At 30.3% G+C, this 25,427-nt stretch overlaps 2 protein-coding genes across 2 annotated transcripts; one reads left to right on the top strand and one right to left on the bottom strand.

Moving 5' to 3' along the window:
- Positions 1–891: 891 nt before the first annotated feature.
- On the bottom strand, positions 892–7,571 carry LOC114760652 (putative 12-oxophytodienoate reductase 11). The gene is made up of 5 exons (XM_028949934.1): positions 7,501–7,571; positions 6,338–6,478; positions 4,821–4,951; positions 2,612–2,788; positions 892–1,487 (listed from the first exon to the last, which is right to left on the bottom strand). Exons 1-5 carry the CDS (start codon positions 7,569–7,571, stop codon positions 892–894), a joined length of 1,116 nt encoding a protein of 371 aa, XP_028805767.1.
- Positions 7,572–10,604: 3,033 nt separating this feature from the next.
- On the top strand, positions 10,605–24,201 carry LOC114760641 (agamous-like MADS-box protein AGL11). Its single transcript, XM_028949922.1, has 10 exons — positions 10,605–10,637; positions 15,976–16,157; positions 19,650–19,731; positions 20,176–20,237; positions 20,902–21,001; positions 21,814–21,855; positions 22,028–22,073; positions 22,510–22,542; positions 23,297–23,474; positions 24,198–24,201. Exons 2-10 carry the CDS (start codon positions 15,976–15,978, stop codon positions 24,199–24,201), a joined length of 729 nt encoding a protein of 242 aa, XP_028805755.1. The 5' UTR covers positions 10,605–10,637.
- The last annotated feature ends 1,226 nt before the right edge of the window (positions 24,202–25,427 follow it).

Raw genomic sequence — 25,427 nt, 5'->3', positions numbered from 1 at the left:
CGACGGAGGATGAGGGGATGCAGCTCGCGTGAAGGACTCTCAATCACTCGAAGCTGCACCCAGACCTCACCGAGGAGACACGACGGAGCTCACGGCAACTCTCAGTGGTTTCGACGACGACGTGACGGAGGAGGCAAGATGAGGGCTTGGGGTCGGGGAGAAGGGAGAGCAGACGCGAAAGAAGAAAAGAAAGAAGACTCCAGGAAGAAAAATGAGGACTGGCCGACAGGAAGAGCTCAACGGTAAAAAAATAAGAGCTTATCTGATTCAATAAGCCACAAAAATTAGCTTGGGCCAGGACGTGCGTTCAGTAGCTTAAATTGTATAAGCTACTTTTTTTTTTAAGCCCAACCAAACAAGATCTTAACACCAATCAGGCTTATGTTGATTTTAAGCTACTTATAAGCTCTTTAGAAGCCCAACCAAACGGACCCTTAGTGGATATTTTTCCTTCCCAAAATACCCTTGGCTAAAGCCATAAATAAAGGCCTCCATCCATCAGTTCAACTCACCCCAGTAGTTGAGTTTTCCTACTCTCTCCTCTCTCTCTCTCTAATATTCTCTCTTGTGTGGTGCTGTGTTGTGTCACTCAAGTTTAGACTGCTAGCCAATAGATCAACTTGTGCAATTCCTAGGAAATAACTCGGATCTGAACATGGATCTGACCTAGTATGCATTTCTTGTTTTATATTTAATATTTCTAACAGAAGTAAATAGATAAATATCAACCACTAAAACTCAATTTGAAGAGTTTAGATATTAATAAAAAAAATCTAAACTTGAACAAAAATTAAAACATGAGCTGTAACAAATGAAATAGTAAGGTTATTACACTCAACAAAGAAATTAGAATGAGCAAACAAAATAAAAACCCCTAAAATTGACTAAAGATTAAGAACTATCTTCAAGAAATGGATAATCTGTATATCCTATCACAGGATCAGAAGTATAAAATGTCTCTCTATTGTACTTGTTAAGAGGAGCATCAAGCTCAAATCTCTTTGGCAAATCTGGATTTGCCAAGAACAACCGTCCATAGGCAACAAGATCCGTCCTGTCATTCACCACCGCGTGATTGCCATCATTCCGATCATAGCCTCCGGCGACAATAAAGGTTCCATTAAAGGCCTTTCTTATGGGCACAAGACTATGAGGGCTCTCATCATCTTTTTCTCCAATAGTCTTCATTCTTGGCTCTACCATGTGACAATACAAAGTACCATATTTGCTTAGGGAATTGGCCATGTATAGGCCAAGTTCTTGAGGATTAGAGTCTTCACATTCACAATAATTTGAAAAAGGAGATAATCTAATTCCTACTCTTTCTGCTCCTACCTCATCTGTAACAGCTTTAACTACCTCTAATGGAAATCGACAACAGTTCTCTAATGATCCACCATATTTATCTGTTCGATCATTGACTTTATTTTTCATAAATTGGTCAAGAAGATAACCATGGGCACCATGAATCTCAACCCCATCAAAACCTGCGTTTGCACAAGCATTATTGTTTTAGATTTGTAGTATTTGGTTCATTACTTGCAAGAAGTTAAAAAAAAAAAAATAGTGCCATTGATATTTCTGGCCTATAAATGCTTTAGTCTCTCTAAATTCATTAACATATTTCAATTTAGTTCCCACTATTTCAAATAGTCTGGTTATTATTTGAAAGTAAAGAAAATGCAATGTCGCATTATCCATAATATCTACACACACACACACACACACAAAATCTGACAGCTTGATCAGTTAGATGCTACTTCCTCCAATCTGAATTATAAGATTATTCTCATGGTCACTAGTGCAGAACTCTTCAAAAACGGAGGAATCACAGCCAAGTCTCTTCTTTTAAGGGACTTATTTATACTTAATTAGGCCTTGAGATTGACAACTATTATTAATTAATTAATTAATTTACAACTATTTTTTAATATAATAGAAGGATCGGAGTGTAAATATGTCCCCTAAGGAGTGTCTTAACTATGATCCTTCCTTTTAAAACTATCCTTTCTTAAATACTCTCATCATCTATCTTATTTCAACTTGATTATGTGTAATACTATGGGGAAAAAAAAAGGGTTAAGATGTAAATCTACCCATAAAGTATTCACCAAGGGCATCAAATAGCATAAACTTTTTTTAGGTGCAAAAGTATATGAGTCTTTAAAATGGTACAATACCTTTACCCTTAAGTCAACTTACACTGACGGTTTAATAAACATATCAACCAAAAAAATGATGCAAAAATACATATAAAGTTTTTAAATTGTAAAAATACGCAAAAAGTTTCCAATTGCTATGCCATTTTTATACCATTTTGAAAACTTTATGTGTATTTTTACACTATTTTTTTTAATGTATATGTTTGATAAACGGTCATCATATTTTTACATAATTTTAAAAATTTCATGTATGGTTTATACTTGTGAAAAGTATATAGTGCTAGATTGATGCGCATGACGAAACACTTCATGAGTGGATTTGCACGTTCACCCAAAAAAATATAAAAGTTTTTTTTACACTTAATTGCGTACTTTCAACTAATTTTTTTATAAAGTGGTCCGATATTTCTCACAAGATTTTATAGTTAGAGAACCTAGGTTATACGTACCGGCTTCCATAGCATTCATCGCAGCAATTCTGAAGTCATTGATGATTTGAGGAATTTCAAAAGTTCTCAATCTTCTTGGAGGGGTATATCTGGCAACATCGATGCCATTACTTCGTATTTGTGGAGCCACTCCTTTGTCTGTACAAGATATTGGGGCTTGCCCGTATGGCTGAAACTCTTTTCAATATATACGTCATTTGTAAGTTATAGGGACATAAAATTATTATTGATAGGTTTAAATTAAACAGAAAACGAACCAGTAGAGAAGAAGAAGGAGATACAAGTTATATACAATATAATAAACTTGAGCGAAGAATAATGTAGGTATTGCTTTGAGTGGAGCCACAAAATTTAGGCTAAAGTATGCGTTTAATCTTTTAAATGCTTATTAAGTTTAATTTTTAAAATAATCATGAATATTATAAAATATATATATTATTGAAGACTAATAATTTTAGGTTTAAAGGATTGGAAATATACTTTTTAAAGTTAATAGATCAAATTAAAACCTTATATACAATTAAAGGACCAAATATATAGTTTAGCTTAGAATTTAATTATGAAAGATTGTAGCTAGATTTAAAAAATATATATTACCTCTAATCATTAATATATAAGAACTAGTTAAAGGATTATGTTCGCTTCTAAATATAAGACATTAATTTATTTTGTTTCCATACTTATTACTACCTCCAGTTCTTAATATAAAAGCTAGTTGATTAATTTAAATAAATTAAGAAAATTTTTAATAGGAACTATTTTTTCTAAAATACACTTGCTAATCAAGTGTATTAGTTTTAACATTTGATGAAACATTTAATATACGTGACAACTGAAATGACTAACTTGGGAAAAATGAATAAATATGATAGAGACAAAGTGGATTGGAGTCTTATATTTAGAACCAAATTAAAAGTCAAACTAACTCTTATATTAAGGACTTGAGGCAGTATTTTTCTTTCGAACTTATTTACCTAATAACTTATAAACTAATATGTAATCTATAATATACAGGGATATTCATAGGGAGGTTTAATCATATTTATTATAAGTAACTAATTAATCTCATTTCCTTCATCTATCTGAATAATTAATTAAGTAACTCTTATATTAAAAACTAAAAAAGATATAATACAAAAGCCTACATAAATTTTGAGAAAAAGTATATGCACCTTTTTTTTTCTTGGGCCAACAAAAGTATATGCACATTTTGATTCATTAATTTTTATATTACTTATTTTCAAGGGAAAATCCCAGAAAAAGCCCTTGGAATATACCAAATCCCAGACTGGGTCCTTAAATTTCGAAAATGACAGAATGGGTCATTGACCCAATCTGTCATTTGTGAAATTCAGGCGAATTGACATTTTTGCCCCTGAGCAAAAGTGAGTAGTTATTCTCTAAACAAATCTAGGTAATGCTTGCACTGTTCTAGTGATTACAAGATTCGTTGTAGTTAATAATAAGGTATCTGACAATAATAAGATACCTGACTATGAAAAAATGAGTAGTTATTCTATACACAAATCTAGGTAATGCTTACATTGTTCTAGTGATTACAGAATTAGTTGTAGTTAATAACAAGACACCTGACTATGAAAAAGTGAGTAGTTATTCGTTACACGAATCTAGGTAACACCTAAACTCTTATAGTGATTCCTTGAATCATTGTAGTGAATGAATAAATGAGGGCAAAATTGTCAATTCGCCTGAATTTCACAAATGACATATTGGGTCAATGACCCATTCTGTCATTTTCGAAATTTAAGAACCCAATCTGGCATTTTCTATATTCCAAGGACCTTTTTTGGGATTTTCCCTATTTTCAATCCTCCAACCCTAATGCCACTGACGTTGACATTACACCCTACCTAGCTCAACATCAAACCGAAGACGTGTTTGCTCATGCACGTGTCTCACCCCTTTGTTTGTATGGTAACTAGCTTTGATCTTACTTTTTTTATTCAAAAAAATGTAGATACTGAAATTTTAAATGTCTTGTTAAAAAAATTTAAATATTGACAAAATATTCTTAAATGTAAATATGTTAAAATTATTTTTTTAAAATAACTTGACAAAAAAATGGTTTCAAACTAATGGCACTGAAACAAACAAAGATATGCTACAAAATTAAAAATTCAAACTAAAATATGACATACAATTAGAGGATTAAAAACACACTTTCACATAAATTTTAATAAGAAAGTACCTAAACTTGAAACCCTTCCAGCGTGCCAAATCTGACAAAAGAAGATGCCACCTTTGTCATGAACAGCATCCACAATGGGTTTCCATGATTCTACTTGCTCCTTCGTCCATATGCCCGGTGTTCTAGGATACCTATAAAATCGAACAATAATTTATGACGAATAAGAAACACATTTTCGAAAAAAGGGGATATAATAATAAGAATAAGGGAAAATTAATCTTTTGGTCCTTCAACTATTAATTCACTTATAACTTAGTCCCTTAACTATGACTCGGTATAATTCAATCCTTGAACTTTTGACCCGACTATAACTCATTCTTTGAACTTTTCATATTTAATAATTTAATCCTTATCATGCATAATTTATTTTTAAACATAAAATAATTATCCTACGTGGCAGAAAAAATTACTTCACTATTAAAAAACCATCTGGTCTGTTACCCAAAAAATAAAAAAGCCATCTGGTGGACATCGTCCTCTCCTTTCTCCTCATAGAGACGCACATGCTTTGTCTTCTTCCTCGTTTCATTTCTTCCTCATAACCCCCTCCACACATTTGTCCTCCCGCTATGTATATGAGGAGGTTGAAGGATGATGCAACTGTTTTGTTCTTTTATGGCCTTTAGAATCAAAGTGGCAAATGTACAAATTTTAATTGGCCACACCCCCACCAGGTTATGCACCTGAATCAAAGGGTCGCTCAAACTCGAGAGCGCTGCAGGCTGAGTGAGAATCACTGGGAGGAGAAATGTGTGGAGGGATAACGAAGAAGATAGAGCATGTTTTGTCTCTGGAAAGGCGTGGAGGAAGAAGAGATTAGAGAATGCCAGTGAAGAAGTGGACATGGTTCTCAAAAGGTGAGGAGAAAGGAAAGGAGTCAAGGACGATGAGTTGAGTCCGCCGGACGGTCTTTTGTTTCCTTAAAAAATTCATCAATGCGTATAAGCTGACTTGGATGACATGTTTGCAACTTTTAATAGTGTTAAAAGTAATTTTTTTGCCATGTAGGATAATTATTTTATGTTTAAAAATAAATTATGTATAATAAGGATTAAATTATTAAATATGGAAAGTTTAAAGAGTGAGTCATATGGGAGTCAAACATTCAAGAACTGAGTCATAGTGAGTCATAATTGAGGGATTAAATTACAAGTAAGTTAATAGTTGAATGACCAAAAGACTAATTTTTCCTAATAATAAACATAAAAAATAATGATATAATTTAAGGTGTAAAAATAATACTCCTCCACTCCCTAATGAAGGACCTAATTGGAGAGTTAATATTAATCCTATATGTGAGACTTATCTCATATGTTTATTAAATTCTTTTTAAATTAACCCTATTAATATTCTCCTAATAATAATCAAATAGGAGATGAAGGAAAAAAAATTAAGAAAGAATGTTATGGTATTTTAGGAAAAAAAAACATATTATATTAACTAATTTAACTAATATATTTAATGCAGTTTAATTAGTTAATTAGATCTAAATTAAAGAACGGAAGAGTATTACGTACGCTCGAGCAGTGTTAGAAATAGCAGCAGATTCAGCTATGAGAAGACCCCCTTTGGAAGTTCTTTGAGAGTAATATAAGATTGCATGCGGCTGAGGTTCATCACTGTAAAATCTCTGTCTAGTCAAGGGAGCCAAAACAATTCTGTACACCAAAAGCAAATGAAATTTCAATTCAAAAACCAAAAAAAAAAAAATCTCTGATTCTTATTACAAAGCATATTTTAGAAGTATAAGGTCTTTATTATAAGGTCATAACTAAATAGGGGTATTAATTTCATTTTTCTAAGATTATCCCTCTCTAAAATTTCATTAATTGCAACTTCTATAACAAGTTGGATGTAATTTATAATATTAAATATAGGTAAATTCAGAAGTTTATTTTATTTTTAGACTATTAAGTTAATCACCTCTCCTTGGTTTAAATGAAGTGATTAAGGGTATCCTATAATATAATAAAGATAAGAGAGATAGTATGTGAATTGGAATTCTAAAGACGAAGGTGGGAAAACAAAACTTGTGGACCATTTTGCCCTTATCTAAAACACTATTGTAGACCATTTTGCCCCTCCCTCCCTCTCTTCTTTCTTTCTTTCTTTCTTTCTTTCTTTCTTTCTTTCTTTCTCCTTTAGCGTCCTCTCTCTTCTGTCATCTCTAATTTCATTCTCAACAATATTTAATTGTAAGGGGCACTCTTGTCTGTTTTGCATCCTAATTAAGCTTATTCGTTTCATCATTTTGATATTCATACTACCAAACAAAAATTCAATTTGCTTTCTTGCTACGTACTAAACATCGGTTTAGGCCCAAAAATTCAATCTGTTAAGGTCAATTTCAGAACCCCTTTCCTATTTCAACTCCTTAAAAAAATCTTGGTTTCTCTTCAGTTGTCAATGTTTAGTCTAACTCGGGTAAAGCAGACTTATGAGTTCTGATCCATTTTAATGGTTGATTTAATGTCGATTATTAAAAACAAAAGTGCAATATTATATTACACTATAATTTTAAAAGATCATCTGCTGTATTGCTCCGCAATTTTCTTTGTTTCCTTGACTCCTTCAAAAATCTCTAAGAAAAACACACCTAATTAATCTAATCAACATGAATTTATAGCAGAAAAAAATGAAGAGATTCCTCGAGAATTTGAGTATATATAGATGCATATACCTATGTGATAGATTGAAATTTCCCATCTTGTATGGTGTAAGCAGAGGAATAACAGGCGCTTCACCAGCCATTATTTCTGCACAAAATAAACTATTAATAATGTTTTCTTCTCTCCAAATTTATAACGAAAATTAATGCAACACTTTAGGGGAATATATATATATAGAGATAGAGAGAGAGAGAGAGCTCGAACCTGCACATGTATAGATGCTGTTGTCAAGTTGACTCTATTTAACATCTTTATATTTAGTACTACTTGACAGCTTCTCAAATAGGATTGTCTCTAATAAAAGAATATTTGTGTCTACTGCCTAGGAAAGAAAAAACTAGTATTAATACTATCTTTGGGTTTCATAGAAATTTTTATATCTGACTATAATAAATTATGAATATTGATGAATTTAATTTCATGATTTGATACATTCTCATAATTTAATTTCATGGACTCTCCTATTAAACTTGCATTTTGAATATTTTACTTTTTTACTCTATAATATAATTGATTTTTATTTTTAAAAAAACATTTCAATGACTTGAATTTGATATATATTTAATCCAAATTGTCACCATTTTTTATTTTAATCATTTAATCATTTAGTTATAATAACAATTTATTAATAAAAGTAAGTTGATAAATTCTTACGAGCAAGCTCATGATTTGAGTTTACCTCCTTATCACGAGTTTGCTAAAACTCGTAAGTTTGAGAATCTTTGGATACAAAATATGAATTGACAATCCACCATTAATTGACTATGGTGTATTTAAAATTTTTATTCAAACATAATCTTTATATAGAAAACCTTTGAATAATTTATATACACCTTTGGTGCTTTGAAAGGAGCCGACGAAGGACTTAAAACAGATTTAGATAAAAGTATAGCGAGGAGGCATCTTAAAGTAGCACCCAAGCGCCATTTAGAGTCCCCATCATGCAGAGTGTTACCTTATGATTGAAATTCATTCTCTTTCCGATTCTTAATATATAAAAGTTAATTGAAGTTAGATTTCATTCTAAAATATAAGAAATCAGCATATTTCTCTATCATATTTATCATTTTTTTAAAACTAATTTATCTAACTGATTGATATATAATTTTTTTTTTCTTTGAATTAGAGTGGGAAGCATTAAGGTCCTGATCCATTTGTTTTATACCCATGCATAGCTCATGGAACTCTTTAAATTTTTATTCTTGTCCTCCTTTCCCCCCATTTTCTCAGTATCATGAATCATATCAATTACCAGCAATCAAAGTATCATTTGCATACTATCAACAGTTTTATAACCTGGTGATATGAATGCTCATTTGTAAACAGGAGGTTGTGGGTTTGATCTTGCTTGTAACGTCAAGTTGACAGTGCTTGCATTTTATTCAAATCTCATTTTATAAATTGAATCTTTTCTAAAATGTCACTTGTGATGGAAATATTACGGCATAAAATTAAAAATATATCAAAATTAAAATGATTATCCGCATATTGAACCAGTCTAATTTTTTAATACTTGCAAAAAATAGATCCAGATTAGTAAATTTCATGAACTTTCAAGACCCATGTGTTTGGTTAGAGACCTCTATGTTTTTTTTTTGTACAAAAATTTTTAGGTAGGAGTCCAGATTCAACCCAAGCCATAAGAGAAGGATGCTTGATCTAGCTCCCTATAGGTGATATCATGTTGAGCAGGGCAAGCCTACAACAGACTCTCAAGCGTTTACATTGGCACCCCTTAATCTATAATGCCTCTTAAGCCTTGTGATGTGGAATCGAATTTTCCCCCCTTTTTGGTGAGAGGATACAGCTTACTGACCCATAAATGATAGGTTATGGGCTTCTTATATAAATGAAGTGGTTTAATTCCAACACAAAATTTGACCAATGACCCAACAACAATAACAATAAGCCCAAACTCAATGATCAGTCCACGCCAACAGCAAGGCCTCCAAGAACATGCAAATCCAAGAATGACACTTTTAGTGCCCTGAGGACCTCAGGTTGACTTTGAATGGCTCAATGAATACTGCCTCTAACTCTAAATATAAGAGATAGATAACTAATTTATAAATATTAAAAAATTAGTTAAATTAATTATTTGTAAAAATGTGTATTGATTTCCTTAAGATAAGATGTTTAATCATTTGCATTGAAACTACCTTCACATGGAAACTTTCCCTTAATATATGTAATTAATAGGGATAGTTTTGAGTAAAAATATTTTAAATTTAGAAGATAAAATGGATTAAACTATTATATTTAGAACCAAAACAAATCTTCCAATTAACTTTTATATTTAGAACCAAAAGGATTCAAAGGAGTACCATTTTGAGCTTGAGGAAACAATCCAATTAGTACAGAAATTATCTAATAAAAAATTTCCACAACAAACAAAAGGGTTGGAATAATCAATATGGTCATGAACAAACAAATCTTAGGTTTCAAGTTAATACATGTGGAATGGTATGAAATCCTCTCTCGTACAAATGCTTTTGATAAATTCAATGCCAATATGGAAGTTATTGTTTACCAATCTTTCAAGAAATAAACCGATGTGCCTCAGTCGATTAATCACTTATTAGGGGTATTTGGATGGAAACCAAACTATGGTTTTAGAAGTGCTTTTACGATATACGAAGTAAATATGTAGATGAGTCTGTTTTATTTTGTGGTAAAAAGCACTTTTCTAGGTTCCCAAACACCCCCTTAATCAAATTAAGATTTATTAAACATTCAATAAATTAAGATTTATTAAACATAGTACAGGTTAACTGCCAGATAAAGCAACGTGAATTTCATTAGATTCAAATTAAGGGCAGATTTTCTCGATAGAGGAACCTTCACCACAAATTTTTTTTAGAACAATCATATGGCCTTGGAATGATTTCATTTTCAAGGTTTGAAAAATGTTTGCGAACAATAATAGCGCACAATAGGTGGAAAGCACCAATGGACTAAATTGGCCCTTTAAATGGAACTCATAACAGAACAGTATAGTACTACACGCCCTTGTCAGTTCAATCCCTCAAACCATTTTAGATTATGTTCATTCACTGTGCCTTCACATTTTGGCTAATTCAGGTCCCCGAAAAACGACAGATTCCCTTCACCAAGTCAATTTTTGTCTTCCAGCCCATTACAGAAGCAAGCAACATTCTCTCATATATCTTTATACATGCATGTAGGGTATCAAAATATATGTGTGTGTTTGTGTATGCTTGTGTAGTATGTATATATGCATGCATGTTTACCTATATATGTATGTATATGACAGAAAGATCACAAACATGTGATTGGACAAAACTCAATTAATATAGGGTTATGGTGCAAATTTGTCTGGATAGTTTAAGATCGTGACAATATTAAAAAACTAATATTGACTATTACAATAGTGACATTAATCGTTAACATTTTTAAACTTATAGGACACATTTGCTCTCAACAGAATTACAAATGCCCAATTCTTCTAAATAAAAACTTTTCGGGAAAATTTGTACCTTAACCCGTTAAACATGCCATGCACCTAATTAATGAAATCATATGTTAGGTTCATGATTTGCTTATCTATATTCATCGGCTGAAAATATACTAAAATAACATTAAAATAATCAAATTGACACAAATCTCAAAACAACTATATCTGGTTTATCGTTTAACCCAACATGCAATGAAGCTTCCTTCATGTATATCTTATTCCTCCAGTATTTAATATAAGACTTAATTGGAGAATTGATGTTAGCTATATATGTAAGACTTATTTCACATGTTATCAATTTTTTTCAAATTAATCATATTAATATTTTCTTGACAATAATCAAGTAGGAGAGGAAGGGAGGGTAATTAAAGAAGTTACTTGTGAAGGTTTAGAAAAAACAAATCACATTAATTAATTTAATTAACTGACATTCTTAATCTACTCAAATTGGTTAATCAGGCAGGAGTATAACAAATTCATGTATCTTCATACTTTACCACGCGTGTTTAATTAAGCTTCTATTGGTTGTGACTTGTGAGAGCATGCATATGGATTTGAATGTGTATTCTTAAGACTCCATTTTTACGGCCTCAACATATGTATACTAACATTATGGACTTTTAATGTGTCAAATTGAAGTCTAAATGCTCTCTCTCCATAGCCTAACCTACTAATTCTTTCACCTTCTATCAGACTTCTAGTTGTTGAGCCTTCAATTCTATTATTCTCTATAAAATATCTTAGAATTGATTAGACTTGACTTTTCTCACATGACATGGTCACATTCTTGATGACTGTGCTGCCTATGATGTGGCTGCCATGGGTGATGCCACCTTGGCCACAATATGGGATTCGAATGCCATGCTAGATGCCATGTAGGATGCTAAGACTGGGGTCATATCATCTTAGCCCTTAAGCAAGTACTACTTCTAGTACTAAATATAAGATTCATTTTGTAACAGAGAGAGATTAGTTTTTACTATCAATAGATTATATTCTTTGTCCATATCAAAAAGAAAGCAAAGGAAATAAAAAGAAAAGAAGGTTAATTAAAGACAAAAGTTAATTATTCTTCGCTTACAAGCTTCCAAATTTAGATGCTAAATATCCTATAAATAGTTCTGACTATATGAGACCAATTAACCAAATATTGTTTGGAATGGTTTGTATAGAGAAACCCTATTATTAGTGAACCTCCACCTATATGTTTATATTCATGATGCTGCTGCCACTTTTTCCTTTTTCTGAATGGACAAGGACAATTCTTTCTCTTACACCCCTTTTCCAAATTTAAGGAGGATAACACTTTTATTTATATTATCACCTTATTCATAATATTCTTGTCAAGATGGCTTCTCGTAAAATTAAATTAAAAGCAACCTTTCAAGTCTAATCATCTTTTTTTGGGTGAATCAAGTCTAATAATTTTTTGGTCAAAAAGAAAAAGAAATTTAGTCTTTTATAAAATAAAAAAATGAAGAATAATTTTTTTAATGTAATCAATTTTTAATAATAAAATCATTTGAAAAAGTTATATCTTCATTTTTTTATCTTCTATCTGGATTATAGACTCAGTGTTGTTTTATTTTATTTTTTTGTCGGTATAACAGTATATAATGCTAAACACGAAATGTTTTATCTACTTATTATACAATTCTCTCATTAAAAACAATAAATAAATATTTTTTACAGTTTAACAGCATTTTATTAAAATCGAATCAAAACATTCTTTATATCTATCATGTCAAGTTCTCCAATTACATATGGCTATGCTTCCTATTTTTAAAATATTATTATTAAACTATAAATCAATGTAAAAAAATAGAACACATTATATATCAATGTGATTGAAAAATTTGATATAAATAGGTATAAAGAATTTGATGTAAGTATAATTTTGAATGAAAAGACTTGAGGCCAAATTAAATACATAAAATTAGGCGGACTCCTCTAAAATTATTTTGGTCAACTACCAAAGGATGTGTGTGTGTGTGCATGTATGTATATGCATGCATATGTATAACGTATGTGTATTTGTGTTTGTGTGTATGATGCTACCAAACCAGATTCTAGCAATGCCGGCTCATATAAAAATAGCTCTCTTGGTGCAATTCTTTTCCACATCCTACAAGCTCCGCTTGAAATTTAATTAATTACCATTAATTTGATCACAATTTGACCTAACTGGATTATTCATAACCCTTCTAGTAATGTTTTATATATATTAAATAACGATTTAAAAATATTGATAATAACAGTACATACATTAAAAAATAAGGCTAAATTATATAAATTTTCCCTTAACTTAGAATCATGTGCATGATTAAATAACACACTTAACTTTTAAATTTCATAATAATAAACCACTTAAACTTTCAAATTTATATAGTACGAGATTAAATAAAACAGTACACAAACTATTAGTTTTATACTCTCAAACTTTAAGTTACATGTAGACAAGCTCCTTAAAATTTAAGTTATTTGTAAATAAATAGTGAACAAAACTAATAGTATGAGAGTTATCTATGTAAATGTAAAGGTTCAATTAGGTTTATTATTGACCTTTAAGGGTTAATAAGGCTATCTACACTTCTTCTTCTCTACCCCTTATTCCCTTCACCATCGTTAGATTAAAATTCCAACGATTCATATTTTACAATTTATAAATTATTATTATAATTTTACTTAAAAAAATATATACATAAATTTAAAATTTAAAATTCTATTTGAATAGTTCACAAATGTGGTAAAAAAAATATAAGAAGAAAATCTACTTTATAATAATAATAATAATAATAATAATAATAATAATAATAATAATAATAATCTATGGTTGTCAGCTCTTCAAATCATCAAATTTTAACAGTTAAAAATTATTTATTATCATTCAAGTAAAATTATAATAATATTTAGAGTTAATATAATTTTTCCCTTGAAATTTATACTTATTTTGGTTTTGGTCCCTTAAATTTAAAATAGCTAAAGTATATATTTGGTTCTTTAACTTTATATAAGGTTTTAGTTTGATTCTTTAACTTTAAAAAATATATTTTTAGTCCTTTAATGCTAAAATTGTTAGTCTTAAATGATATTTTTTATAAAAATCATGGTTATTTTGAATATTAAACTTAATACGTTAGCATTTGGTAATATTTTATTAGCATTTAAGAACTCAATATCATTATTTTTTGTTAACATTTTTGGGGTTAGAGGACTAAAAATTTACTTTTAAAGTTAAGAGACCAAAATAAAACCTTATGTAAAAGTTAAAAGACTAAAAGTATAATTTAGCTAATTCAAAACTCATAGTTTTAGTCCCTGAAATTTAGTTCTTAGGATATTAGTTCCTGGAGGTACAACAATGTTAAAATCTGCTGAATTTTCATAAGTGGCGTTAATATGGTGATGTGGTTTTATTAGGTAGCACTTAGTTGGATCTTGTGTGGGTAATAAAGAGGGAAAAACAAAGAATAGGTCCTTAAATTAGCCCCTTTTTTTCCCTCGTTTTTCATTTGGGAAGCTATTCATTCCGCTGCATTTCAAGAACTCATCTCCCTCCATACAATCTGTCATCCGCACAAGATCAAGTTACGCACTATGTAGTGAGTCCACATTACCAATCTAATGCCATTTATGATAGTTCATCAGATTTTAATACTGTTATATTTTTAGAAACTAGCATTTTAAGACAAACTAAATTTTAGGGACTAAAACCATGTATTTGAAATTTGAGAGACTAAGCCCAAAATAGACCAAAAATTATATTAACCCTAATATTTACATAAAATGGAATATAGAACATTCAAATTTTAATCAAATGATAATGAAAAGATAGGAGGGTAGAAATTGAGGGGGGGGGAAAATCATAGTGCGTGGGAAAGAAAACAAAATTTGCCGTATTTGGTGCGAATATACACCTGGAAGGATGCATCATTTGGCTCAAACATTTACTTCTTGCATGAGTTATTGGCAAGAAAACCCATTCCGGCCACCTGGTCCTTTTCTTTCTCAGAACTTTTCTTTTTCTCTTTCTCTCTCATTCAGTCATTTAAAGGATCCAAAAAGAAAGCATCGCTATAAATACAGCAGAGAAGCAAGTGGAAGAGATTAAAAGCTCGGTTAGCTCAGCTATATATATATATATATATATATATATAGACACACACAGTCTGATCGATATTTTCCTGGAAGCTTAAGTATCAGCTCAGCTGGAGAAGTGGGAGGAAGTTCACAGATATATTGAAGAAGGTAAAGCTTTCTTCTTGTTGTTTTTTCCTTTTATTCTGTTCTTATTATGAAAGAAAACCCTCGTCAAGGAACAAAGCAATAATTAATCAAACCCTTGATGATGATGATGAGCTCAGTTTCGTGTCCAAGCGGTTCATCTTTTAGATCTATTGGCAGACCCATAATAGAATGTTCTTTTTCTTCCCTCTCTGCGAGATCTTAATGTGTTTTCCCTTCTATTATTTCTTCGTCTTATTATTTTTTCAGTTATTTTCTCGGACATCTATCCATCTGCTTTCCCAGAAACAGAAAACAAACAAAAGTCTTCACTCATCACTCATCGATTCCCGTTGCTCCAGTTCCCCATACTCACTCTGCACCAAGCTTTTGTTGTTTTTTTTTCTCCTTTCAAAAAACCGTCGAGGCAAAAAGGGTTTGATCAGTCTGATCAATATTCTTATGTTCAAACTTTGCATGATTTTGTGTTTAAAAGCAAATACAGATGTCCAGTTTTTCTGCAGAATTCTTTCACATATTCAAATCTGTGACGTCCCTAAAGTAGAGTTTTTCTTCGTTAGGAAAGCTAAGAGAAATAGGGTCAAAACTCAAACACACTCGCACGAAAATCAAAAGGTGACGCATAAATACATACACACTACTATGTATCTGTGAACCATCTTGTTTTGTTTTTCCTTGAGATCTAGCTGGATTGATTTTGGTTTAGCTTGTAACAAAGGAAAAAGGGATGAATCTGAGAGAGAATATATATATATATATATTGCAGATGGGGAGGGGGAAGATAGAGATAAAGAGGATAGAGAACACAACGAATCGACAGGTGACATTCTGCAAAAGAAGGAATGGGCTTTTGAAGAAAGCTTATGAGCTTTCTGTTCTCTGTGATGCTGAAGTTTCCCTCATCGTCTTCTCCAATCGTGGTCGTCTCTATGAGTACTCCAACAACAAGTAATTCTTCTTCCATCATTCCCTATTCACTATATTCTATCTCTTACACATTTTATATCTATATATATATTGAGTTGGATATATATATATATATATATAATAGTATATTATTGTGTTTGATGTTGATATAGCTCATCTTCAGAATCGTAAATTATTTTTTCCCAGAGCCTTCCTGAATGGGGGGTGAGCGTGTGTGCGTGTGTGTCTGTGTCTGTGTTTGTTGGTGTGAATGTAGAAGATGTGAATGGAACTGATCAATCTGTTGTTATTTTTATTTTCTTTTTTGCAAGACAGGAGCTTGTTTTGGTATAGGAGAGGATGAGAGGGGAATAAGTGAAGTTAAGACTTGAGACAATAAATTTTTGATAAAGGGAATTTAATTTCTTTATTTAGTTTCAATGTGAACATTATTCTTAATTTTTCCTCTTCTGAAATTAATATGCATAAGGTGAGAAGAATGGCAGAGAATTTTTAAAAAAAATCATTTCAATTAAAATTTTTTTTTAAAAAAAATTCTTGTTCTTCTATTCTTGTGTCAATCCAAAATGCCTTGAGTGTCCTCATTAATTATAATTATAATTATCTTCTTCTTAATATCTTCATGCTTTTCTGATTTAGTCCTACCATTCTGATCTAATTTCCCGATTCATTTCTATCCATTTTTCTCAATCCACTCAAACTTTAAAATTCTAAACTAATTACAGCAAATTTTCCTTGATATATAGCTTGATGAACCCCTGTTTCTGATCACTCTTGATTTGTTTTCAAACAAATGTTTGGTAAAATAGTGTAAAAACAAATTGATACGGATGACCTTGGCATTCTTCTTAGTTGATGTCTGACCCAAAAAAAAAAAAAGGTTTCTTGATATTGTGTAATCATCATGTTAACAAAACTACAGGCCATTTAATATCATTCAATACTTTTCCCTACTGAATCTTTGGCTCTACATTTGTAAAACATAATTATTTGTCATCACTTTTCAGTAACATAATCAAGATGCATGCATGCTTTTGGAAAAACCCTAGTGTGAGATATATGAAATCTTAACCTAATCATCAAGTTTGAATTTTGAAAAAGAATAGTCATGTTCACATATATACATATATACATTGCATGATCTTTTGTGTCTGGGTTTGGATTCTTTCTTACCGAGACAGAGAAGAAAGTTATACCAGTTACTGTTTGCTTCATTAATAATTATTATTACCGCGATCATGAAGCTACAGAAGCTAATAAAGGAGAAAAAGTCAACAAAACTTATAACTAAATAACCTTTCTGACTTTTCATGCATATGGGAGAATGAACAGGAGAAGTTGACACTCTTGAGAAAAACAAGACTTTGTCTTCTTTGATGATGGCTATATCGTGGAGAGAGAGAGCCAGGTGTAGCTACAATGAAACAAAACAAAAATTTAAAAATTGGTGACGCACAGTTATTTGTCAATGTCTTTCACAAAGGCTTAATTATACATGATTCTCTTGAACTTTATTAATTTTATTTTATTTACAGAGAATTTTTCTGAATCTTAAAACTTCATAATGAACTCCCTTAAACTTTTATGTATGTGCATATAACACCCCAGTGATTAGTTTTGCTCATTACTTATTCACACGCACCGTAAAGTTTAGGGGTTATTTGCAGATAACTCGGAAGTTTGAGGGTATCATATGCACATAATAAAGTTTTCAGGGAGTATATTATTGATGGTTGGGATTGTTATTTGCACAAACTTGATCGGTCAAGGAGATTTATTATTGGCTAAAGTCTACTTTTAGTCTTTTAACTTTATACAAAGTTTCACTTGGTTCTTGAACTTTAAAAAAAAAAAAACTTTTAATTCTCTAAACCTAAAACTATTAACAAAAAATGATGATATTGAGAATGCTAACATATTAAGTTTAATTTTCAAATCAACAATTATTGTTATAAAAATTATCATTTAAGACTAATAATTTTAGGATTAAAAGTATATTTTTTAAAGTTAAGGGATCAAACCGAAACCTTGTATAAAGTTAAGAGACTAAATATATATTTTAGTCTTTATTATTAAGTTTTAAATATCAAAGGGGTTATATCTATACATCATCCAAATTCAAGGAATTTTAAGTAACTTAGCTGTTCACAAATTATTCATAAGAAATTCCATTTGTGATAGATATTTATTTATCATATTAAATCAAATCACTCACAAAAATCATGCAATGTCTCTATTCAATTTGCTTTTGAACAGTGTCATAAAATGAGTCATAAAACCAATTTTTGATGACTACATCTACGTGCATGTTTCTTGATATTTTGAATGGAACTTTCATTTATTTTTTGTAGTATGTGAGTTTTTTTATGGCAAAGAGTTTGAGAAATAAAACTCACTTTCATGATTTATTAATGATGCTTGCAACAGAGTTCATTTATAATGTGTGTACATATATTTATAGGATAAGTGTGCATCCACCACCTTAAATGTTAGGCTGCTGGATGCAACTAAAAAAATAATAACCGGGTGCTAAATGTACCCAAAAAAAAAAGATCAGGGTACTAAATACACTGTAAAAAAAATTGGGATGCTAGATATACCTGAAAAACAAGATCAGGGTGTTGGATATACTTTTACCCTATATGTATATGTATATTTGATATTGATGATTCTCATGAAGAAACCAACTTGTGTTCTGCCTCAACTTACAGCTTTTTGAAGATCAGTTCTTTTTTTCTATTCATGGATTTCAAAGTCATCGAGTGTGATGATTTCAGTTGTGTTTAGCTCTTACCTCTCATCCCTCTAAATGTAACTTCTAAGTTTTACTCTATTCTCATATTTTGCAAGAGTGAGACGATTATCATTTTTTTTAGTTGATAGGATATTCCATCATATATGATTAAATATCTTTCTGACACAAACCCAGAAATGGAGTGTAAGTGTGTGGAATATAACTCGCAGAGTTTCACCGATTAAGTAATAGAAGAAATGTTATAATCTGTATGATGAAATGTTCATCACTTCCCAACAATGTCCTTTTATATTATATACTGAGAAGTTTCTGTCACGTATATATCTGATTCGCATGCTCTTCTACGTACAATCGCTTTCTGTTTCTGGGTTTTGTGTGTAGAGAAGTCCATTCTTTTGTTTGAACTGTTTTGTGAAAAGAAATTGTTAAAGATCTTTTTCCTTGTGTTCTTTACCTGTCTGCGTCTGCCTAGGGCTATTACTTTCACATAATTTGATCTTTTCATTTGACAGTGTCAGAGTTACGTTGTTCATAACTTTTCAATAACCTTTCTGCGTCTATATATATATACTTTCATATATGTGTGTAAATTTGTAGTCTGTTCCAGTTCATATAGTTAGTTGAGTTTTATTTTGGATTGTCTGCTTTATGGGTTTGAATCTATCTACTAAAATTATGATCAGATTATTCCTAATTAACCCATTTTTTGCCTTTTGATACGTCAACTTTTTTGGGGGAAAAAATTATATTGGAAACAGCATTAGGTCAACTATTGAGAGGTATAAAAAGGCATGTTCAGATCATTCAAGTACTAGCTCTCCCACTGAAATCAATGCCCAGGTATATTATATTATTGCATATAACATACTACTTACCATCCTAAATATATATATAATAGTTGAAAATTTAATTCAGTCTTAAATATAGGACGTCAATATACTTAATCTCTTGTATTTATTCATTTTTCCTCAAAATAGTCTTTATGATAAATTTTTCATTATAATACACATGATTAACAATACCCATTTATTACAAATAACTAACTTAACTAATTTTCTTAATATTTGCAAATTAGTTAGAGGGTTTTTTTTTTTTTTGCTTGATTTGATTTTTAGTTTGATTTATGTACAAGTTAAGGAGGAAGTAGATGAGAATGGAGATAGGGTTTTGATGCTTGCATTATGATGCTCGGACGTCATACACAAACACATATGCACTCATGATCTTGGTTGGTTAATTAACTGATTAGTTCATTAATGAGATCTTAATTTGTTGGTTTTTCAGTATTATCAACAAGAATCTGCAAAGCTACGACAACAGATTCAGATGCTGCAAAGTTCTAACAGGTGATTTCCTATTATTTCCCCTCCTTTCCCAACCATCATTATATGTCTTCAAATAAGGTTTCCATGCAAAAATAATAATGAGCAATTAATTAAATGTGAATATAATCTATTAATTAAACCCTCTTAATTATTTTTATAGCATACATAAATAAGAGTAATCCTAATAATGTATCCATACATACATAGCCTCCATATATTGCTCCTTGAATCTATACCTATTATGTGTATTAAACATATTCCATCTCCATGACTAATTAATAAGCAAGAGCCACGGCTTTCCCAGGTTTTCAATATTTTTTCTAAACATTACAAAAGTGTTATACATGTCCAGCTTTATGAGATTTTATCGAGGGTCGTCCAGACTAATCCAGATCGAGTTGAAACTTGAGACTTCTGGTAATGCTGATACAAGCCCTTATCAGTTAAACCAAGTACTTGGTGGTTGTTGTATGTCATATTCAGCCTACTGCACAAACATGAATTTCTATGGCTAAGTACATATATAGAGACATATCCAACAAATAGGAGCACATAAAGATATTTGAATATAGTTATAAAAGAACCCTAGCTAGATCACGAGGTTTTATATTGAACTATTGATATAGATGATTTCATTTAATTATATTGTGACAATTAATGCGTATGAATTTCTGAATGTGAGAAGGCATTTGATGGGTGATGCCTTGAGCAATCTGAATGTGAAGGAGCTGAAGCAGCTGGAGAATAGACTTGAACGAGGCCTCTCTAGAATCAGATCCAAAAAGGTAATTTTACCAAGTTGTGTGTGTGTGTGGATGCAATGAAATAGAGGGAAAATAAATAAATAAATGCAATGCCACCAAATGGCCTTTAGACTTGAACAAGGGATCTCCAGAAATCAGGTCTAAAAAGGTAATTTTACCTACTCAGCAAATTATATAAACAAACAAATAAATCAAGCATAGATGTCATAAGAAATATTTATATGTATGTGTGAATGAATTTGGAGAACATTGTAATTAAGAAAAATAGTTAGTTCAATTTGATTATATTCATTTGGCCAAAAAAAAACATTGATTATTTTCATTATTATATCAAGTTTTCCAATTATAAATAGCTATGCATGCGTCTTATTTTATTCATGAGTTTATAATTAAATGATAACATTTCAAAAATAGAATACATAATTATATGTGATTGAAGAATCTAACATAATGAATATTAAAAACTTGATATAAGTATTGTACTTTAATTAAATTGAACAGCATTTGTGATATATATATATGTGTGTGTGTGTGTGTGTGTGTGTGTGGGTGTAACACTCTTGGACTACAAGTTAAGTTTGGAAATGTGCAATTCATTTTTTTTTTAAATTTAATTTATTAAACAAAACAAAAAATTTAACGTGCCTAGTTATGTAATGCAAGTCATATATATATATATATGGCCTACGTAGTGTGACTTCAATTTCGCTTTCCTATCAGTTTTTTCTTTTAAAAAAATAGCTTTTAATTTACTTGAGTGATTATTGTAAATTAAATTTAATTAATTACTGTTTTTTTCTTTATTCATTCGTTGTTCAATGCGGATGCCATAGCACGAGATGCTGCTGGCAGAAATCGAATACATGCAGAAGAAGGTAATAATTAATTGGCAATTCAATTTTCCCTTTTTCTTATTATTCTTGAAATTTAAATTTAATTTATTATTCTTTGGTATACATACATACATATATATATATATTTTATATATATATATATCCTTCGATACTTTTCTTGACTGATGATTTGCAATAATAATGACATATATAGGAAATTGAGCTTGAAAATGAAAACCTTTGTATTCGAACCAAGGTACGTACTGATGATATCCAAATTCAATTTATTGTCATGTATTTTATTTTATGAATTATAATGCTTGCTATTTTTTTTTTTGATATCATATAAAATTCAATTTATTAATGATTAATTAAACGAACATATACATCTTCTAAAAATTGACTTTCCTATTATACAAGCAATTTATTTTCAAACTTATAAGAATTTCAACAGTAAATAAATGAGAGGTTATTATATATATTGGAAGTTACACATACCTTCTTTATTCTATTGCTAGGAAACAATTTTGTGTCCTTTAAAAATAATATAAGGCAAGTTATCCTGCTTTAAATAAAGGCCAATACAAAATATTGTAATTTATTATTTGTTTTAATGCAAAACCTATGCGGGTTTCTGAAAATAAAGTAAATGATTATATAATTCCAAAAAAACATAGATAATAAAACCTTGAAAAGAAATCTATGTAATTTATTATTCGTTATTTATTTGTAATTAGCTGGCTTAACATAATCCTAGTCATGTTGTTTCTTCTTCAGCTATATATGTTTTGTTTAGCAGACAGAAAATGACACGTTTATTTGAACTATATGAAATTCAATACAAAGACATAATATATGTGTGTGTGTGAAAAATCTTAGATAAAGTTCCTTATATCTATTATTTTAAGTTCTCCAATCACATATGGTCATGTGTCTTTTTTTTTTGGATTTATAATTAAATGCTAATATTTTAAAAATAAGACACATGGCCACATGTGATTGGAAATCGAACTTGACATAATGGATAAAAAGAACTTGGTGTAAGTATTGTCCATATATATATATATATTTGCAAGGGAAGTATATGGTGTTCATATATATAATTAAATCTTGATCGTCCACACTAAATTTAAATAGTTGAGATTTGATAATTATAAGATACTTTGGTTCCATGTATATAAGGTTTATAGTTTATTTGAATTTCTTCTAATATAACCGTAAAAAATAATGAATCATGAAAAGATTTCTTTATGTTACAATTTATATATATGTGTGTGTATACAGAAGGAAGTTTGAATTAGAGAGAATCCCAGAAAAAATACCTTTGAATTTCAAAATTTTAAATCGGTCTTATTTATTATATTTTAATAACAATTGATAACATTTGAAAAGCAAATGACAACGTATTTTTATAGTCATGCTTGATTTGGGATTTTCAAATTTTTGAGGTATTTTTTTGGGATTCTCCGTGTGAATGAATTAGTATGGAAATATGAGAATGAATATATAAATGAGCAGATAGCAGAAGTGGAGAGGGCAGAAGAAGAACAGATGGCAACAGGAGGGCAGGATCTGAGTGCCATTCAGGCTTTGGCTTCTCGAAATTACTTCATTCACCCTCTTCATCCTTCTCCTTCTCACAACAAGAATCTTCGCCTTGGGTATTATATTCCTTCATTTCTACTTCCATTAATTCATTCATTCATTAATTCTCTGAGCTAGTCTCAATTAATTTATTAGTTTCCACGTACCAATATTCATGGGTTTTCTTAATTAATTCACATGAATTTCTCTTTTAGACTATGAGCCCCATGCCTTTCACAAAATAATTATTAATTACGAGTAGTTTCCTAGCATTACTTTAGTCTAATCCTTCGAATATTTTACTGAAAACCACCCTCCACTAGTTAAAATTGATTTACACACACACACACATTCAGGTTAATAGGGTATTATACTTTAATAAACAGGATCAGATTGGTATCAATAGTAAGTGGTTGTGATTCAATTTTGAGTATTTATGTAAGTTTTGAAAGTAAGGAGTAAAACTCTGTATAGTTTATTCAAAAATAAAATTAAACTAATGTGTAGAGATGTTTAATTTGTATCATTTTATTAAAAAACTTGTTTGAAAAACAATAAGTAGTCTACTCAAAATTTAACTCAACAATTAATAAACTCTATTTACTTGATTCTGATAGAAATGACATCAGGAGAGCACAAAAAAATGAACATGAGTACTTAGCTAGCTCTTGATGTCCCTATTTCAGTCTTTACCATTTCACTGGTGGCCTCGTTAAAATAAAGTTCTAATGAGAGTTTTTAATTATCTTCCAATTAATATATCTGTGTCTTTGTTTTTGTTTTTTTCAACTATAATGCAGGTAACTAACTATATGATAGAGATAGGAGAATATTAAAGCATTACAACTGCTACAGAAGAAGCTAAGTAGTATAGTATAGTTTTGCTTTATGTATGTGCCAAGCTTCGTAATATTTTGATCAGTGCAAGAGTTAGCGCATATATATATATATATATATATATATATATATAATGTAATATGAATTGATGCTACCTATGTAACAAAAACAAAACCGGATCAGTCCCTTTGTATGCAATCATGAATATTGTTATACTAAACATAACATGTACTGGATCCAAATTAGTTTGGTTTGTAATTTTCTGAGAGGTTAGTCAAGGTATTGAGTGCATATGCAAAAAATATAACGTGTGTTGGATTGATCTAAATTAGTATGAATCGTGATCAGGTGGTTTGGTGGCAAATATGTATACACACGTAAATAATGTGTGTGATCTGAATATTGGATAATAACTGTGAGTACCTTGTCTATATACCATAGAGCATACACCATTCTATGACTTGGATATGTCTTAATGCACTTTAGTTCAAGTGGAGAAAGAGGGACACATAATGGCTTGTTTAATACTACCTCCTGTCCTAATTATAAAATCTTATTTGTAGTTTACAAACAAAGTCTTATAATTAAGATCGGAGGTCTTAATTAAACAAACCATTCTATGACTTCAATCTGTCTTAATGCACTTTAGTTCAAGTGGAGAAAGAGAGACACATAATGGCTTGTTTAATACTACCTCCTGTCCTAATTATAAGATCTTATTTGTAGTTTACAAACAAAATCTTATAATTAAGACCGGAGGTAGTATGTTGGAATTGATTTTGACATATAGATATGAATATGAAACTGAAAATTGAGTTTAAAAGTGTCTTTGACAACGTGGTTAACAATTCATGCTACGATATTAACAATTTTAGTAATGCAATTAGCAACATATTCCGCAGGAAATTGTGAAAGTTGGATTTTTTTTTTTTTAACTTCAATAACAAGGTTAATAACTCTCATAATATTAACAACACTAATTATGTATTCACCATGTAATTTGAGAGGTATTTCGATTTTGATGGATTTTTGAGTGCCTAATAAATTGTGAATTTTTCAACTTTTGCAATATGATTAACAAATTATGTAACGATATTAACAAGTTTGATAACATAATGCATAACTTGCATTGTTTTCAAAACATTTTCATAGCATGAGCACAAATGATGTAAGGGTGCTATGGTCATTTCATC

Source organism: Neltuma alba, unplaced genomic scaffold (genome assembly GCF_004799145.2).
Source record: "Neltuma alba isolate B1F8T4 unplaced genomic scaffold, ASM479914v2 tig00011008_pilon, whole genome shotgun sequence".
Taxonomy (NCBI): domain Eukaryota; kingdom Viridiplantae; phylum Streptophyta; class Magnoliopsida; order Fabales; family Fabaceae; genus Neltuma; species Neltuma alba.
Note: the sequence above shows the minus strand (reverse complement) of the source record. Positions and strands in the feature narration are given on the sequence as shown.